Raw genomic sequence first — 17,554 nt, 5'->3', positions numbered from 1 at the left:
ATGAATTTAATATTATAAAGATATTATTTGCTGCTTAACGAGGTGGAAAGGAGGACAACGGTTAGTCGATCATGTATCGGTTCTTGATTGCTCTTGCCTCACGCGCAGGGTGAAAGTTGAAAGTTCGTCCTCACGTGAAAACAAGGGCACGTGTAGATTACAAGAGGTGAGTCTAATAAGACAGTTATCTCAGGTGTAAGTGACTGTTTTTAGAAATGACATATTATGGTTCAGTGATAGTTTTCTCATGTGTAACGGAGACGCAGTCTCAGGAAGTGTTCACGTTGACTTTAGCAGTCAATGCTAACATGCTAGTCGCTAGCTGTAACGTTACAGCGTGTTACAAACACTGGATATAAAATCTAAAACTTACACAAGTACCATTACTTTCTCTGACTAGTGACTGTGAGGGTACGTGTTGAGCTATGTTAATACCTTAAATAAGATAAAATAATGATGTACAGAATGTGTTGTGTTGGCCTTTGTGTTGATTTTATTTTATTTTATTTTATTTATTTTTAATTGCTTAATGACCTGCGATCTGTCAGATCTTTACTAGATTTGGATGCTTTGTGGATAGGTATTAACACATGTATATACTGTATTTTGAGGCTCCTCCATAGTCGGTGTCTGTCATTGTTAGATAAAATATAAAATTCTATTATAACAGAATTGCTCTATTATCATTTGAATTACTCCTCTTTTCATGCCCCCTCTGCACATGTGTTCAGCAGTATCACTAGCTGCAGCGATGGCTGCCATCTACTCAGGTATCCACCTGAAACTGAAAAGTCCTCAGACTCCATGGGAGGACAAGTTAAAGTTGGCACGTTTTGCCTGGATCTCCAATCAGTGCCTTCTGTCCAACAAGGAACAGGTAAGACAAACGCTTGTGTTTAATTTGTGTTGCCAGATTAAATGTAGTGTAGTGGCATGGTCCCTGTGTTAGGTACCCTGAGAAGTTGTAGATGCATTAACTGTCAGAAGTGACTTTAGTATTTCATCGTAGGTAAATATGTTTCATTTCATACAATCAAGAGAGTATTATCTCGTAAGACTCAGTCAGTTGTTTGCTCTTACTTTGCAAACCATACTTATTATTTATGAAGCATTGTCTGACTTTCTGCCCTGCAGCTCTTTCTTCCAACATTTAGATTTTGTATTTTTATTTTACAACTGCAGGGGATTGTTTATTTACTCTCATTTGTCCTGACCCTTTCCTGCTGTAGGTGCTGTTGGACTGGTGCACACATGCCTTGACAGGCTGGTACAATCGTAAGGTAGAGTTTCCTGAAAAAGTTCTGGAAGGACTGTGGTGTTACCTTGATGATCTGCTTCACAGCCGGAAGCTCCACACTCTTCTCAAGCAGGGCAAGACCATCAGCCTGAGGCTAAACATGGCACAGGTGTGCTGCAATACTCACCCCACACAAACATATAGAGAAGTGATTTTTAAAGAAATCATTTTTACTGCCTAATCACTTATTGGATTAATGCTTTGGCTATTGCGCCTTCATTCTCTACAAAGGATGCCATTGTTATGAGATCTTAATGAAATATCGTTTCTCTGTCTGCCTGCAGCTGCTGCTTGACCGTCTCCAGGAGTGTTCACGCGTTGACTCGAAGTCGCCGGTGTGTGTGTCCATCATATTGAGTGTGTGTCAGGGCCTTCTCTCTGCTCCTGCGCTCTCATATGTTTTCACCACAAAGTATGAACTCATGATCGATCTCTTGGCCAAGTTCTGCTCTCTGGCCTGCCTTGAGTTACGGAAGCCATTGCTCGCAGAACCCCAAACAACTGAGTCTGTCACATGTCAACATGAGATGATGACTGAGGCTCAGCCTATCAGCGATGTGGACAGTTCTCAGGCCGAGCCGATCACTGACAGTCCCTCAGATGAAACACAGTTAGCTGCTAATAAACCCCCTCCCAAGTCAAAGGAGAAGCTCAGCTCGTCTAATCTGTTTGAGGTGTTGCTTCAGGTCCTGTCATGCTATTTGTCAGTCCAGCGGCAACAAGCCAATCCTAACAGAGTCTTCACCATGGTAACCAACCAGGTGCTCCAGCCATTAGTCCTACTCCGTCAGCTGCTCGCCTCTGGAGAGTTTTCACCTACTCACACACACCTTGGTCTCCGTCAGCAGCAATGCAGAGACATTCGCATCAAGATAGACTCCATCCTTCAGTTAGCGCTCTTCCCAACCGAACACCTGACCTCCTACAAGGAGGAGCTCCTTCCATCCAAAGAGGACTCTGGGAAACGTGGTCCTGGAGGGGCAAAAGGCCCTTTGAAGCCTGTCAGTGCAATACTTTCCAAATTGAGCAGTCAGGGCTACTGTGAGCCGCCCCTGTTCTACACAGTGAAGTCGAACACGTTGTCTCTGCTGTTTAAATTCTTCCTGGAGAGCTACGGAAAAGGGAGAGGAGACAGCGAGGAGGTGCAAAGGATGCTGTGTTTCTATTTTCTCACCAGGTTAGTCCCAGTCTTGGATGTAGACCTTGACGGACAGACGCCGTCACCAACCAAAGCACAACAGGCGCTCTCTGTGTCCCCTGGGCAGGAATCTACCTCATCCTCCCCCTGTTCCCCAGAGAGCTGGAGTCTGGCTCTGCTGGCTGTGGAGTCCCTGCTCAGCCAGGCTCTGTCAGCTGATATTTATAATGTAGCAGCAGACAGGATCAGACATGGAGAGGTCCAGCTGAACTTTTACAGAGCCCTGGGACAAATGCTCTTCAACCAGGCCCAGCCAAGGTAAAATCTAACACTCCACTTGAAATATTCGGTATAGTTTTTTTTAAAGGTTTATTTTGGGGCTTTTTATACCTTTTTATTTAGAGACAGGACAGTGGATAGAGTCAAAAAAATCAGACGGAGAGAGAGAGTGGGGAATGAAATGCTGAAGATGCAGATTCAAACCTGGGCCGCCCGCTTGGAGGATTGTAGTCTGTACATGGGGGCGTGCACACTAACCATTAGGCTACCGGTGCTCCAATATTTTTAATTCATCGTGAGGTTTGGGTTGTTTTCTTTTACCGTTGTCTTTGTCTTACACTGTCATTGTTTTCCTTCAATCTCTTTTAGCACCCCAGCATGGTACCGCTGTTTAAAGGTGCTCTTGAGTCTAAACCATTTGATTCTGGAGCCAGACCTGAAACAGATGTTGTCATCAGCCTGGGTTAATTCTGAATGCAGAGACGCACGAGTGCAACGGGCCCGACAGGTCTCAATTTATTTTTTAAATGACTTATTGTTGTTTTTTTATTTACACACAGAGCTGAAAGCTGTTTTAAGGCCAGGCTCACTAGATTACACAGGAATTCTGGCAGTTTACTCAACATTTCACCATGAAGAGAAGTCACATTTTTAACATGCACAAGATTATTTTTTGACTGAGACAAAATGTTTATTTTATTTTCCTTGCAGCTCTTGGTGTGCAGCCTCCTCGAGACTTACACAAAGCTCCGTCAGCTGCCTCGCCTCTTCTCTGAGCTCTTGTCTGTGATCTGTCAGCCAGCCCTGGATGCTCTCCGCCCTCCTCTGCTGTCTGACGGCATCTCTGCCTCGCTCAGAACTTGTCTAATAGACACTCCCCCCTCCCAGTGCCTGGAGATTTGCTCGCTAGTGTTACAAAGCATCAGGAGATATATTCTACCTGACCGCGAGAAGGGGGGCAATGAGGCAGAGAAGATGGAGGTTGACGGAGGAGGCGATGATAGAGGGGAGCATAAAGACATAAAGGTGGACCAGGAGAGAGAGGATGCGTCTCTGAAGCTGTTCGCTCTAAGCCAGCTGCTTCATGTCGTCATGTTTACTCTGAAGACTCTAGATAATGCCTCTCCTCTTCCATTAGTGAGGAAGAGTCAGGGGCTTATGGAGGAGATGCAACAGGTAGTGAAGGAGCTGCTGTCAAGAGAGAAAAAGGCTGTAAAAACAAACGTAGTTTTAGTTCAAAAGACCAGAAGAAAAAGTGAAAAGAGTTTGGAGCAAAAAAAGTCAGAGAAGGTTTTAGAGTTACCATGGGAACAGAGGACCCAGGAGGCTGCTCTCCTTCTCAGATATACCTTGATGGAGGTGGACACACTCTTCAATATCCACTGTAGCAAATACACAAGTCTTGACTCAACCCACACAGCAGCTGGAGGGGAGACTAAAGACCTCCCTTCAGCCGTGACACAAATAGAAAGTCTTCTATCTGAGGAGATTTTACCTGCATGTCTCCAACCATCATGCAGCCCCATGACCTGTCTGCTGTACAAGCTTCTCACTTTACAACAGGTGAAGAAAGTTCTCCTCGATTCCTCTTTACTCTCTGAAGCCAGCACTGCTGCACTTCTGAACAAAGCAGCTCGGTTTATTTTTGCTTCATCGGAGTTTGAGGTGAGTGGAGGTGGAGAGCAGGTGTGGGACGGGCAGATATGGAGTGTGAATGCTGGCTCCTACCCTGCAGCACACTGGTATCTAGTCACGTCCAATTTGCCTTTAATAGCTCCCTACCTGAGTGGAGAAGACGTGGGCCGCATGGCAGATGTTCTCGTTAGCTTGCTCCACAGCAGACAGACAGGCAGAGGGAAGGACTGTCCGCCTGGCTGTCTGACTCTCTCGCTTGTTTCTTCTCAGCTTCTCGAAAGCTCCATTCTTGCTGAGTCGCCTTCACTGTTCTCTGCCACAGTCTGTACCCTCACTCAGAGGAGTATTGGTGTTCTTAAGGCGGCACATGTACCTAAGGTTTTTCCATTGTTCATGAAGACTCAGGAGAAAGGAGCTCTTACCCAAGTTGTGAAAAAAGAGACTCTAGTTGAGGACATTGTGGCCTTCTCAAAGAATGGACAAGCTTCTCTTCTTCTCACAGACACACAGAGCAAAGAGCTGGTAAACATACTGCAGATCATAGCCAAACTAAACCCTGATGGGATGAACTCTGAGGATCTCTCCTCTGTATTCCTCCTTCTCTTCTTCATCCTCACCTCCACCTCTAGTCAGTCAGACCAGATGGCTTCAGACGCTCCTGAGCACGAGGAAGATGTTGGCTTTCTAGTGAAGTTACTCAGTATCCTGACGTGTCTCCTGGAGGCCAAAAACTTTCAGAGCGTTTTGAAACTCATCCATGGTAGCACTCTGCTGCAGGCGGCTGTGTCATCGCTCCTTTGGCAAAGCAACAATGGTCGATTTAGAACCACAAGTAATGCACTTTGGTTGGAATTAATCAAGGCAGTGCAAAGCTTTGTTCGGTGCTTGGTCCAGTTGATTATATCCAGAAACAGCAGCATGAGACTCAACCTGGACCAGTTTGCCACTTATCTCTCTGAAATGGCAAGCAAGCAAACTGTGGCACCTTCTTCAGCAGTTGACTCAGGTAAACCAGATCCAGGAGGGCCTATTTTGGCTCGTCAACTCCTGCTGGCCTCTCTGACCTCTTTCTCACAGGCGATGACCTCTAACCTGGGGAATAGCAAACAGATGGATCAAACTTTGACCCACATGCTAACAAGAACGACTGCTGTTCTGGGACCAGTCGTTGAGTCTGTGTTGAAGCCTCAGTCTGTCAGTCAGTCGGCCACCCAGCCGACCAGCCTCCTCAGCCAGGCCTTCATAGTAGAAGTTGTTACCGTCATGCTGCAGTGCGAGCTGTCTGTTTTCTCAGTGGAGGGAGAGAAAAAGCTCACCCTGAGTCACATGAGTCTCTATCAGAGCGTCTGCCAGCAAATCCTCAAAGAAATAAGTTCTGCCCACAGGTCAAAGGACTTCCTGGTTTCCTCTCTCCATTTCCTGTCAGCATTCTACAAAGCAGTGATGAGGAAAGGAGGAGAGGAGGAGGAGGAGAAGACGGCAAAAAATATGTTGGATGATCTGTTCACGCAGATGCTGCAGACTGTGTACAGGCTGCTCACAGGTACACAAAAAAACAGATTCTTGACATGTGCAACTCAGTTCAATTCAAGCAGTTTGATGTCGTAACTATGTGTAATACACGTCAGGGATAAAAGGACAGGAGATCTCAACCCATCATCCTTTTCTCATTCCATCCTACCAGTTTCTGATAGTGAAGTGTGTTTTGTTAACCAGCTTACTAATATAACAAATAATACACAGAGGTGTATTCTCTCTGTAAATGTCTGTTTTTTCACACAAAGATGTTCAGTTAAATGTCTTAGAGGAGCAAAAGAAACAGAAACAGTCATATCAATAAAAGTAGAGTAGGAACATTTGTTTAAAATAGTCAGAAAGAATAATCAATGTAGCTCTATATAGGTGTATATTATGAAGTGGCCAATGATTCTATGTACTCATATTCGTATAATGACAAAACATTATTAAAACCACTAGAAGAATGAAATATTGCTGTGTAATTGTAATGCATGATTATATAAGTGAATGTAACCTTTTTCTCCTGTGCTTCCAGCCTCTTGGCTGTCCTCAGATGATCTTTGTGAGCTGGAGCCGGCTGTGAAGGAGCTGCTGCGCCACCTTGTGGAAGAAAGCACTACAGGTCAGCTGAACCTGCTGCTCCTTCAGATCAGAGAGGGACTGGACATAAGCAAGCTGAGGGCAGGAAACTACAGGGTGAGGCTCGCATCAGCTCTCAGTACTTATTCACGTCTAGTGTTACATTTGTAAATATCCTAAAATCTGACAGACTTTTCTTGGATGTTATTATAATTTATTTATGACCCAAAAATGTCTTCTTGTTTGTAGATGTGCTTTGTTTGTTTCTTTTTACAATAAGTCACATTTGTTGTGTCATTTAATATCCAATCCATAATGAGAACTGTTCTCCCTTTGTACCCTCCTCTGCTGTTTTCCAGGAGGTGTTATCTGCAGTCATCATCACCAAGCTGCTGTCCTGTTGTCAGTTACCTGAGCCCTGCTCTAAAGCTCTGTGGCTCATTACACCACAGATCATATCTGCTATGGTGGTGAGAAAAAAAAAACACACACACACACACATTCAAATAGGAACACACACCCGGAAAGTTCCTGGAAAGCATGCCAGGATCTGCTTGATCGTGCGTACACACCAATAATCAGACATCTACACATGCACTTGCAAAGGTTTCTGATTTTTCTTACTTTGATTAGAAGTTATTTGGGAATGTTGCTGTAAAATGTGCATCATGAACGTTGTAGTTGCTGAGTGTTGAAGATGTTGCAACTTTCAAATTCAAACTTAAAGTGCGTTAACAATATTTGTTTGAGGATAAACTGTAAATAAACTATCTGCAGTTTCTTTTGCAACCTGGCAGGTGGAGCTGCCTACTTCTCTAAAACATTCTTCATGCCATTTTCACAAAGAAAGAAGTACTCCATAATGACACTAGCATAGCTTTCATTACTTTTTGATACTGTTTTATAAAATGTATTTTTGAATGTATGTATCGAATAAAAATGATATGGATTGACTTGTCAGAAATGTTAGGACAAGCTAAGAACAGTACCATGCTGAGTGTATTTCACAATATGCTCTTTAGCTCCACATCTGTAATAATTGAAGTGACAGTTTGCTGGGCTGACATGACAGCCGTCTCGAGTGACTCAGCAGCCAAAACGACAATCACAGTCCTACTGATTTCCCTTAGAGTGCCCGTTCATTGTAATTTCCTCTTTGAGTCAATGTGTTTCCATCAGGCGTGCTGGGTGGAGCAGACAGACAACATGGCAATCTGCTTAACCACACACACACACACACACACACACACACACACACACACACACCCACACTGTACTTGAATTATGCTTACCATGCTGTTTTGTCTCTGTTACCCACTCTCACTGTGTCCATATGTCTGTCATCTGTCTCATCGGTTGTTTCTATATTTTGTCAGGCTTTATCTTTTCAAATGTTAAGGAGGAACACCTAAAGCATCTCCAGTTAATGCCTCTAAAATATTCATGTTTTTTTCGTTGTAACATGTCCACGAGGAGCATTTCTTCTGTGAATATAAAATAAGAACAGTATTAAAATTGCCATGTCGGGGCGCTGGTGGCGCAGTGGTTAGGGCGCGCGCCCCATGTATGGAGGCTGTCATCTCAAGCGGGCGGCCCAGGTTCGCTTCCCACCTGTGGCCTCTTTCCCGCATGTCATTCCCCACTCTCTCTCCCTGATTTCCAACTCTATCCACTGTCCTATCTATCCATTAAAGGCACAAAAAGCCCAAAAATAAATCTAAAAAAAAAAAAATTGCCATGTCATAGTTGGTCATAACATGTCACAGTAGGTGAAGCAAAATAAGAAATCCTTATTTAGCTGCTTCAGTGTCAGAGTTACAACGATGTGCTTTAAATCTCAAAGTTGTTTTTATTATCCTCATAACTGTGGCTTTTTTATTTTTAATCACTCTTAACTCTGTGTACAAATATCTCTGTGTTACAGTTCATGGTGAGATCGTCCAGTCAAGACGCCTCATTGACCCTCCCCTTTACCGTTCCTACGGTGACTTCAATGACATCACTGCTGCGTCAGGGCGAAGGGCTCTTCACAAACCCCCACCATGTGATCGTGGTCCTCGGGGCTCTTCAGTCTGTGCCCCTGGATCACTTAACTCCACCCGTCTACCACTCAGCGTTCCTGGCTGTTCATGAGGCGCTGTTTGCCATCATTCAGTGTCATCCTCAGGTACGATAGTGAAGAGGGGAGGGAGTAAATGGGTGAGGAAGCAAACCTCATGAATAAAGATTCAAGAGGAGAGATATAGATTAGATTAATGTCAGATTTAATTTTGCCAGTGCAACAAGATCTTTTATGTATTCAAAGACTAAATAAGAACATCCAGTAGGACGGGCTGTAATTTATTCAGGTAAAGGCGATGCTTTTTTTGTAATAGAAATGTAAGTATAGCGTTGTTTTTTGACTTTGAGGTTCACTGTTGGCATTTGTAAATGGTAGTTTTGATTTACTTTTAAACTATTCCCACACGTATGGAACCTAAACTTCTCCCTCTTGTAATGAAGGTTATTATAGTTTAAGGCAGCTAGTTTAAATCCATGATGTAAAGGAGTTGTGATATTTGCCTTGATCTCTGCCCTGGAAGCCACAGGATGTGCCAGAACGGCCTATCTTACTTTGAACAAAAGGATATTGCAGCTCACCAGAGTCCTGCTGCAGCTGCACAGAAACCTCATAACATCCAAATTAACTGGATTCTCTTGGAAGGCTTGTCCCAAAGTGTAAAAAAAGTACCTAATTTTCTTGCTTAGAGAAGACAATTAACTAGTTATGTAAACCTATAAAATTGGAATCCACATTCCAGCCTTTACAAGGCCTTTTTTTTATTTAAATAGTTTTTATGTGGTAATTATTTTGTTTTTTGACTTCTTTTTTAATTTATAGATTGTTTTAAGAAACAGTGACAAGTACAACTACAGCGAGGCAGCTGCATTGAATAAAAGAGGGCAAGAACCAGCTAACTGATATCAGATGTTTGTGAGGACAAAACAGAGCGGTGGAGGAGAGATGGGGGGAAGGTAAAACTGAGAGGGGAACACAGGAAGGGGGAGAACTTTTATAGAGGAAGAAAGACGAATCAAAAGAGAAACGATAAAGACATCAGGGAGGAAGCGGTTGACGCTGTATCAAAGCCTGAGATGTGATTTGAATGTGATGCATGAGGAAAGTCTCTGAAAAGTTAGAAAATAGAGGAGTGAGCTGGAGAAAGGAGGTGTGATAGGACAAAGGGAGGAGGTGGAGAGGAGAGGTAGGGGAGCTGGCATGCAGCATTGGTTGGCATGGAGCTGGTTTAAGTCGCTGGAAACCATTACTGAGCCCCCACCAGAGCTGGTGACATCACCTCCCGTCGTCTCTCTACTGTCTCGTCTTCACTCAGCCCACTGTAGGCCTTGAACGGAGAACAAACAAGAAAATAAAAGAAGCTCTTGTGGGGATCAAACTTCTGCCTCAGAAAGTATTTGGACAGGGAGTTTATGAGCTGCTCTGTTATGACTCAAGCAGTGAAAATGATGTGATGGATATTGCAGGACTGTTGTGTCCTAATTTGTAAAGGTCTCTTAGGGCGCACTCACACTAGCAAAGTTGTCCCGCACTGTGCTTAGGCACGTTTCCCCCCCCCCCTCCCAATTTCCCCGCTGGCCTGCGCTCACACTGCACCAGGACAAACCGGGCCTGAGCATGGTTACCTCTTGTACATAACGCGGTAATACAGCACATGCATGGCTTTATGTTATTATGAAGCATGCTCAGTTTACAAACAGGAGGACTCGAGAATGTTTTTTAAAAAAGGGACGCGCAGTCGTGTCCGTGTCTGCACATCGGAGAACAACACAGAGAACATGACAGCTACTTTGTGGCTTATTTTGAGCCATGTTAGTCAGATACAGCCAGAACACTCCTTTCAACGTGTACTCACGTGCTTGCGCTCGTGCATGAACTGTAACGTGCCGAAGCACAACTCTCGGAAGCATGCCATGGCCAAGGAAGTGTAGCACTCACACTGGTCAAACGAGCTGGACTTTAGAGGTGAAGCATGCTTAGGCACGGTACGGATTGCCAGTGTGATCGCACCCTTTGTTCAACCTCTCCTTTAACTCTTCAGATGCCCCTTTGATTTGACCACATGCCTTACTAAACTAAGAAAAACTAAAACATTTGAGCACACTCTGTAACAGTATCACCTGAACACCATGTTTACTGGCTGTAACATGACATTGAGTTAAAAAGGTTTCTACCTGACTACAGCTGTGAGGTGATCAATGAGACTTTGAATGACTGTTTTAGAAATTATCCCATATTGGTAAGTTATAACTAAGGTTGTCAAAGTTTTCAACACATTAATACAACATGTTTTAAAATGATATAATCTCAGACAGGACAGTGGATAGCGTCGATAATCAGGGAGAGAGAGTGGGAACATGTGGGAAAGGAGCCACAGGCCAGGCTACTCACTTGGAGTACAACAGCCAAGTACAAATGAACCTGTCTGATAGTATTGAAGAAGACAAAAACAGAACTTTAGATCTTTATTCACATTTTAACCAAAAAGTGCCTTAAAAACAAGACAATGCACAATATTTGGTGCCTATGACTTCTATTTTTGTTGCCATGGTATTGAAATTAGTATAGAAATCTTGATTTTTATTGTATCATATCCAAGTTTAGAAGGCTGCTCTCCTGGCAACCCAAGTTCTAAACCCTTTTGTTTGAACTAGTGTTTGACAGTATACATACGTATATTTAATGACTATTTGCTTGTTGTGTGTCCAGGTGATGTTGAACGCAGCTCCGTCCTTCTTAAACGTCTTTCATCGACTGCTAGCATCCATCATGCAGGAGGGTCGGCAGAGAGGAGACAATGACACAGGTAACACCTACAAACTCACAAAAAAGATTGAACTTAATGTGAGGCGATATTGGCATTGCATAGCAACATAAGAGATAAATAATAAGAGTCCTAACATCCAGATGGAATGAAACAAAGTCTGATTTTCCAGACATCTTTAAAATAATGAATTAATAAATCAGTCACATTAACAATAAAATACAGGTGTGGTACATTGTTTGGCCTCAGACGGGGGTTAATCGTTTTTTACAGTCCACCTAGACCGACAAACGTTCACAGACAAACAGCCTTCTCTCTTTGCAAACAAATATACTATATAAGAAACAATGTGCACAGTGTAAATCAAGTTAGATTAAAGGTTACATATTGTGCAAAATACACTTTACCATGTTTTTTTAACACTAATACAGTATGTGTCCCTAGCTTGTCTACAAACCCCTAATTATGAGAAAGGTCCATCCTCTCCGCCTTTTGCCTGCTCCACTTTTCAGAAAATGTGTGCTGAAATAAGCCCTGAAGAGATATTCCCTTCATGACATCACAAAGGGAAGTAACCCTTCCCCCAAGTGGGTGACACTCCTACAGCTAGGTGTTTGTTCAGGAGTCTGCCTTCTCACCATGAATACTAGGGGTGGTACATGAAAGCCCAAGCCACCAAAGCCCTTCAAGAGAGGGGGCGTGGTCAAACACAGCTCAAATGCATTTAAAGCTACAGACACAGAAACAGCCTGTTCTGAGCAGGGCTGTGATAGAGGGGTTTATAAGCATGAGTATATCTATCATACAAAATCAGAGTGGATTTAAAACCAGAAACGCAGACATGTTTTGGGGAGCTCTGAACCGTATTTAAACTTGTGGAAAATATGTGACCGCTAACCTGAAATATGATTAAAAAATTGAAAGAGGAAATTTGTCTTTCTACACTTTTCCTGTTATAAGAAGATGCTGGAACTGGTATTGAATTGGTTTTATTTCCAAGCGCGCACTCTTTCTCAGTTGCTTGTATTTACTTCAGATATAGAGAAATGTTAAAATGGGGAGCGCTTACAATCAGGAACACATTTTCTGTCTAAATTGCCTGTGAACTGTAGACATCTGTCGCAGAACCTTAGTTTAGTCAACACAGAAGAAATGTTTTTCAGAAGCCAGTGGATCTGCTTTTTAAGCAAGCTGTGGGCGTATCTGTAATTCACTTCTCGTAATTCACTCTCCTTTTCTCTTTATGTGCCTACCATTTCCTGATTCTCGTTAAACCTCAATTATTCAAAATAAAATAAATATTTAAAGCCTTGATAGCACATTCTTTTTGAAAAGATGCAACAAGTGTGCCACAAAAATGAATTACGCCAAAGGGAAGCGGCCCAAACCACTAAGACTTGGACGTGATGCCCTCTCTGCGTCTAAAAATGAGGTCAAAAAAGACTTAACCTCAGAATAAATTGACGTAAATCTCTGTTTTTCAAGGTCCTGACAGTGACGCGTATCTGCAGTGCTCCAGATTGATAGAGAGGATGTACTCTCACATCGCTGCCACGGCTGAGAGCTTCACCACACTGTCAGCCTTCATGGTGGCTCAGTACGTCACAGAGCTGCAGAAGGTACACACACACACACACACACAGTCTTGGTATCATACAGAGTCAACATGCTTCTTCATACAGACCCATCTGTCATCCTCTGTGATTTTCTACAGCTGTGAGTGACACAGTTGTGTGCACACACACACACACACACACACACACACACACGTATGAAAGAGGCAGCAGGATCTCAGCTGATCCTTTGATCCACACCAGTTTGTCGTTTAGCTGGCATAATTCAGCGAGTGACGGGATGCCTACGTTCAGGAGCAGAGAGGGGTGGGGGGAGTGTTTCTATTGGCCGAATGGTTGATGTTCACAGATCTGAGCGAGCAGGTCCAGGATTACTGTAACTCTGAGTTTTGGATGAAGCTTCAGGCTGGATGTTCCCTCCAAGCAGTGAGTCACGTCTGGCTGGTGAACGCGGCTCCTCTCTGCCACCAGACTGCATTCACCGAGGCGCCAACCTGACTCAGCAGTTTCCAGTAGAGTCGCACGTTGAGCGAAAGACAGGCGGACCGACTGAGAGACAGAATCAGTGAGAAAGAGGTGTCTGTTATTCTTTGAGCAGTCTATGAGTCATGTAATCATCGTAAAATTGGATTTAAATTGTTACTTACTGGATTTTAGAGAGCTCTTTGTAATTAGGGGCCATTTAGTCACCTCCGTGTCACAATAGTTTGTAATGCCTCATAGCCTGACCTGATCTTTTTGTGCAACAGACAGGTGTTAGTAGAAAAGTAGAGTTTGTATGCTGCTCTAGTTTGTGAACGGCCTGTTGCCTATATATTTAAAAATGTGTCCAATTAATGCAGAAAAAGCGATATTTTCAGAAGATCTGGCTAATGTGGCCCAAAGTAGAGATGAGAAATTGGCTGCTGCAGTGTCAGGACTTTTTGCAGGTTTATGAACCCACCCACCCCCAAAAAAATGTTCACAACAACGTAGAGCTGCCCTGTGCCTAAATGTTCATTTTTTAAATATCTTTGATCATTTCCTCAATAAAAACTGTTTATGTTTGGTCTATGAAATTTAAGAAACTAAAGGTTTAGTTTACTTTCACACTGGAGTAAAGAAACAGAAATCATTCACATTCAAAAAAACAAACCGAAAATAATTCAGACTTTAACTGTCTCCGCTGTACAACTGCACCACATGTGGAGTACTGTAAACAGACTTAAATAAATAAAAAATGGTGGATGTCCCATTTTACATATACTTTTATTTAAACAGTTATTAAATATAAATGAACACAGATCCCATGTTCATCTTAGGCTGCAAACAGACAGGACATGAGTAGATGTAAGGCAAGGCAATTTTATTTATGTCAGCCAGAAAGTGCTTCACAAAAGCATCATGACAGAGGAAATGTAGACATCAGGTTAAGGAGAAAAAACCTTCAGTGAGCTAAACACAACGTTGTGTATCATGACAAATACTTTTGGTAGTACTTCAGGTGTTCGAAGGTCGGACTGCCTCTAACTTTCAGCTCTAAAACCGGCAAAGTGATTTGTTTGCAGAAAGTAAATAATAGACTGTTTCCCCTTTAATGTGATGCACGTTACAGGAGAAGGAGTTTATTTTATTCTTTAACAGGAGAAGTCAGACACACACTTTGTGATGATGTGGTCTGAGGTTCAGCTCACTGTACAGATCAGCAGGTCTTAGCGTTTAGCGTGTGTTCCTGTGGGGGTGTAGTGTGACAGGGATGAATAACTCGACACTATTGAATTTTCTTGTCATGCTTGGTTCACTGAGCACAAGAGATACTGTTTGTCCATTTCTTTGTGTGTTTGCACGTGCGTGGTCATAGATAGGAAGTGTGTGTTTACCTTGCAGATTAGAGTAATAATGCACACAGAGAAGTCTGGTTGTATGGATTTGGGTCATTTTGATCAAACTCTGTATTGAGTACTGTACTGGATACTATAGGAGGAAAATGAAAAATAAAATCCAGGCTTAGGGATGGTAGCCTCATTTGGCTGTATAACTGCTGTTTTAAACGGGAGCAATGAAGTGATCATCAGGGACGGCATTTGTTATCCGGTTCTGAACATTTGCATTAACAAACATTATGTCAGGATAGATGCTGTTGTCTCTCTTGTAGTGCTGCTAAAATCAAATGTAAAAAACATGGATATGAAGCTTTGACTTGTTGTAAATGAATAATGAACTCTTCTGGCACATTAGTTATGACCTGGTATTACGTCCCTCGTGAATTTGTAGACGTATATAAAGACTTGTGTTGCCTTTAATGGACGAGAAAGAAAACAATCTTTCTTGTTAAAGTACAGGGGGGAAATGAGGAAGTAGAGATGTAAAACAGGAACAAACATAACACTGCTGCCTGGTGTAAAACAGCTTATTGATGGAGGAACTAAAACACAATGATTTGAATAGTGTTTGACCTCTGAATGTTCTGCATGTGTTTGCCATATTTTCAGTTCCTGTCATTTCTCCTCCTGGTCTCTTCTGCTCTCTTCTCCCTTTTTTCACCACTGTGCTCTCCTTCACCTCTCCAGGTCACTCTGCGGCCTAACATCAAGCAGCACCTGACAGAGGGGATCTATCAGATACTGGACCTGTGTTTGGAGCAGGATATCAAGTTTCTTACTGTGGGACTGCAGATGGGAGTCAGGGAGGTGTTCAATGAGCTGTACAGCAGCTACACACACTATCATAAAGCACAGAGGCAAGGAGAAGACAAGTACACTGTTTGAACTGCCACAGTGAGCACTACCCATCTTTGCCTTGGTTTTCAATAAAAAAGCTTTTTTTAAACTGAAAGACTGTGTATTTTTGGACATTGCCGTATTTAACAGCATCATCATTTTGAATACACCAAGCTGTAAATAGTTAACAGTTAAGGGAGGCTTAATTGTTCTAAAATAGCTTGAGGATTATAAACCAGCCCACAGGCAGTACTTTATTTTTGCAATGTATGATATGTGTGTTTATAGATTATATACACATTTACTGTGAGATGTTTGTTGTCTGCACACACAAAGCTTTCAACAGGTGGATGTCGGTGGTTATACCCTGTAGCATAAACATACAGCTCCTGGATGACTGACGCTGTTTGTCAGGAGGAACATTGACTTCTTAAACCTTCACACAGTGATGGAAAATATAACCGATGATTAAGAGTGACTTCTCTCTACAGACCTGAAAATGGTGTGGAAAAAGTTTATATTGAAATTTAAAGAACATGGATTTAAAAATGTGATATTCATTCAGCAAATTGAAACAAAAATATGAATAGACTTATGTGTGAAATATACTTCATCACTTCTAAGCAGCCATCTGTGTTCGAACTAAATCTCAATGATTTAAAAAAGATACATTGATACTTACATACTTTAAAACTTAACAAGCCTGTTAAATTTTGTAATTTTGAGCACAGTCTGTTTTTTGTCTATAAAACAAATGAGTAAGACTTAATACACAGTCATGGACATATTGCTGTAAAATACATAGTAAAAACATGTTAGATTTACAGAAGTAGTCAGTCATAGTCAGAAAGTTGTCTGCTTTCACATGAAGAAAACTCTAGGATATTGGCAGAATAAAGACAGTTGTTTTTATTATAAAAAATGTAATTTGAGCATATCGATTTCTAGAAATGTTTTAATATATCTGAGGCTGTTGAGTGATTTATTTACTGAGGCGGGCCAGTGAATGTCTGCAGTAACTCTTTGGATGCTTTGTAAAATGAAAATGAACAAACCTATAGTACATGAATAATTGTTTAAAAATAAACTATTTGTCTAATGGACAAAGGTTTCCTATTGGGGACAGAGCTGTGAATTAAACACCCTGCAGTCTCAGTTCAGAGTTTAACTTTAAAGTGAACATTTAAAAAATGCATCATACGTAAACATGAATTTAAATCAGTCATCAAAAAACATGTAATCCCTTTTAATGACATAAATAAAGATCAGGATGTACTGGAGGCACTAAAGATGAAAGTCTAAGTTTAACACTTTCATTTAGTATTTCAGTGAAGAGACTTAGTTTTTTTTTTAAATTGTAACATGGTTCAAGAAAGTGATAACTGTGTATTGAACCCTACGTACCTTCAAGAACATTTTCAACTCAGTAAAAGCTTCAAGAATCAGCCATTTAGTTCAGAGTTTACTCTCAGACAGTACACTACAGATCCCAGAAAGGTGTGCCCATTGTTGTTTTGTTTTGACCCCTCTGCCCACAGTTCAGTCCTTTTCAAAACAGTACAACTAAACACGTCTTTAGTGTGCCTCCAAATGTTCCTTTCCAGTTACTGCAGAAAAAGAGGCTCGTTTGAGTCACCACTGTGGTTTGCAAAACAGCAGCTGATTTGTCATTGACCCTTATTGGAGTAGAACAATTCTGCTTAACTAACTGGTTAGTGAGAAACTAGACTTCTAGATAAGTTACCGCAGTGCCTAGTTTGTTTCCTGTTACCTAGGTGAGTCATGAAACTGCTGGTATGTGTCTCTGTTGGAGGTCTGCGCTGTAGGAACCACATTGGTCCTGTCAGCAGAGCAGTCAAACAGCATCATGACAGCCTGAAAAATGCATTCATTTGTTGGCAGCAGTTCTCCCAGTTAAGCAAGTTTTGCAATCCTCTGCGCTCAGCTCATGTTGAAACTCCTGTACGTTGACCCGCTGGGCTTGTGTCTCACTGGCACGTCATGATAGGGTT

General features: G+C 42.2%; 1 protein-coding gene across 2 annotated transcripts; it reads left to right on the top strand.

Annotated features, from left to right (window-relative positions):
• The first annotated feature begins 84 nt into the window (after positions 1–84).
• On the top strand, positions 85–15,657 carry urb2 (URB2 ribosome biogenesis homolog). Of its 2 annotated transcripts, none has more exons than XM_061041086.1 (12): positions 85–166; positions 732–877; positions 1,230–1,406; positions 1,582–2,753; positions 3,084–3,222; positions 3,426–5,892; positions 6,403–6,563; positions 6,806–6,916; positions 8,371–8,613; positions 11,215–11,311; positions 12,755–12,888; positions 15,393–15,657. In XM_061041086.1, the coding sequence occupies exons 2-12, from the start codon at positions 752–754 to the stop codon at positions 15,588–15,590; spliced, it is 5,025 nt and encodes a 1,674-aa protein (XP_060897069.1). In that variant the 5' UTR covers positions 85–166; positions 732–751; the 3' UTR covers positions 15,591–15,657. The 2 variants fall into 2 exon arrangements, with proteins under 2 accessions (XP_060897069.1, XP_060897070.1); XM_061041087.1 differs by having other exon boundaries at positions 102–166; positions 735–877.
• Positions 15,658–17,554: the final 1,897 nt, after the last annotated feature.

The sequence above is a fragment of the Labrus mixtus genome, chromosome 1, assembly GCF_963584025.1.
Source record: "Labrus mixtus chromosome 1, fLabMix1.1, whole genome shotgun sequence".
NCBI lineage: Eukaryota > Metazoa > Chordata > Actinopteri > Labriformes > Labridae > Labrus > Labrus mixtus.
Note: the sequence above shows the minus strand (reverse complement) of the source record. Positions and strands in the feature narration are given on the sequence as shown.